Here is a 2,435-nt window from a genome sequence, read left to right as displayed (position 1 = left end):
GCACAGATGTCACATTAGAGACAGGATATGGCAGTAAATTGATGAGAAATTGACTAACAGTCATGGTCAGTTATGAATGATATTGCTATCCCATTCGCTACAGCTCATTAGTTTCCAACAGAGTCCGCAGCTTTGTGGTTATTTCTAGTGGAACTGGTAAGTTTTAACATTTCTTTTGAAAGTATTGTTCATTTATTTATTTAGCATGGGGGTATCATGGCATGTATGTGAACAGCAGAAGAAGACCAGCAGGAGTCAGGTCTCAGGTCAGCAAGCTTCATCAGCTGAACCATCTTTATTTCCGGCCTGGAATTGACAAATTTTAAAACCGGGAAGAAAAGTCGCAATCTGATCAAATATTATTCTGATCAACCGGTTGTACAAATGGATTTAAAATATCAATTGCTTTGCTGTTGAATATACATTTTGAGCAACCAGGCTGTGCTCTAAAGAAAGACGCTTCTCCAAGACTCAGATACTATGCAATGATAATTAAACTTTATAGTATGAACTACTGTTTATCAAATATCCACTCAGTTTTATGCCATGGGAAACATACTTTTTGGGAGGTTACTCCTCAACAAGAAGAAATGGGCAAAAAAGCAGCTGCAACTGACCTCCCAGAAAGTGCTTCCCCAGAAAGAGACAAATGAGTCTCACTTACAGATCTCATTTACAGATTTGTGATGATTCCTCTTGCCTTCATCATTTCGATAACTGCTGCTTCTCTCCTTATGCTTCCAGCTCAAGCACAGACATATGGATGGAAACAAAACTTTCCCCAGTGACTTCACCTTCGTGGGGCTCTTTACCCACAACAAAGCATCAGGATTCCTTTTCAGTGTTATCTGTGCCACGTTCTTCATGGCCATAATGGCTAACGGAATCATGATCTTTCTCATTCACATAGATCCTCACCTCCACACGCCCATGTATTTCCTCCTCAGCCATCTCTCCTTCATTGACATGATGTACATCTCCACTATTGTGCCTAAGATACTGATAGATTACATTGTGGGCAAAGGGACCATCTCCTTTGCTGCCTGCACAGCCCAGTACTTTCTTTACATGGGCTTTGTAGGAGCCGAGTTCTTCCTGCTGGGACTTATGGCCTATGACCGCTATGTGGCCATCTGCAATCCACTCCGTTACCCTGTCCTCATGAGTCGGAGGGTCTGCTGGTTTATTTTGGCCAGCTCTTGGTTTGGTGGCGCTCTGGACAGTTTTCTCCTCACCCCCATCACCATGAGTCTCCCGTTCTGTGCCTCCCACAAGATCAACCACTTCTTCTGCGAGGCTCCCACGATGCTGAGGCTGGCCTGTGGTGACAAGGCCATGTATGAGATGGTGATGTACATCTGCTGTGTTGTGATGCTGTTGGTCCCCTTCTCCGTGGTGATCACGTCCTATGCACAGATACTTGTCACCGTACATCAGATAAAGTCAGAAGAAGGGAGGAAGAAGGCTTTCGCCACTTGCTCTTCACATGTGATTGTGGTGACGTTGTTTTATGGGGCTGCTTTGTACACCTACATGCTTCCACAGTCCTACCACACCCCACTCAAAGACAAAATCTTCTCAGCCTTTTACACTATCCTCACCCCCTTGCTGAATCCTGTTATTTATAGTCTGAGGAACAGAGATGTGGCCGGGGCTTTGAAGAGAGTGATAGCAAGACATAGAGGGACCTGCAGTGTGGAAAGAAAATAATTGCAAGAAACTAAAATGCCCGTGCCTGTCTGGGACGAAGTATGGATAATGGATAAATGCTACCGCAATTTTAAAAGCAATGCATCAGAAGTGTTTCCATCAAAGATAAGATGCTTGTGACATCTCATGTTTAAACAATGCTAACTTCCCCTCGCTACCACTTATTTTTTTCCTTCTTTATTTCCACTGGCTTTAATTCATTCATGGGAAGTTTCTTATTGCAGTTTATGTACATGGAGGTCCCAAAGTGTGTGTTCAAGGTTACATATTCAACCTTCAGTGACCTTATAAGAACCTGTAAATTAACGGCATTGTTTAATCTAGTCAATGGTAGAGTTTATGAAACTCTTATGAAGGTCAACATTTAAATTACAGTAACACATTATAGAGCTTCATAGGGAATACCTACAGATACTCAACAACAGAATTCATAAAATCCAAACGTCCCTTTCTGGAATAGCAATTGAAAAATTCTCCTTTATCTAACTTGAAGGTGGAAAAATAAAGAACCACATTTATGGAGCAATTCAAGGATCAAATTACCATAGAGCAGGGGTTCTATTGTTTTTCTTAATCATTATATTGACATATGTAGAAGCAGATAGTTGAGAAAGAAATAGCTCATACAAGAGCAAGCTCTGCAACTGTGTCCCAGGTTCTTCTCTAAAACATTGGGACTCTTGGACTCTCAGTGTAGATGTTAGTAATCAGAGGGATAATGCCAT

General features: G+C 41.8%; 1 protein-coding gene across 1 annotated transcript; it reads left to right on the top strand.

The window, feature by feature from the left end:
* Positions 1-759: 759 nt before the first annotated feature.
* LOC142858307 (olfactory receptor 2T6-like) lies at positions 760-1,710 on the top strand. Its single transcript, XM_075987487.1, has one exon. It carries the CDS (start codon positions 760-762, stop codon positions 1,708-1,710), a length of 951 nt encoding a protein of 316 aa, XP_075843602.1.
* Positions 1,711-2,435: the final 725 nt, after the last annotated feature.

This window comes from Microtus pennsylvanicus, chromosome 10, assembly GCF_037038515.1.
Source record: "Microtus pennsylvanicus isolate mMicPen1 chromosome 10, mMicPen1.hap1, whole genome shotgun sequence".
Lineage (NCBI taxonomy): Eukaryota > Metazoa > Chordata > Mammalia > Rodentia > Cricetidae > Microtus > Microtus pennsylvanicus.
Note: the sequence above shows the minus strand (reverse complement) of the source record. Positions and strands in the feature narration are given on the sequence as shown.

Excerpts from the sequence above, each read along its gene's own strand:
- LOC142858307 (XM_075987487.1), top strand. The coding sequence starts at position 760 with ATGGATGGAAACAAAACTTTCCCCAGTGACTTCACCTTCGTGGGGCTC.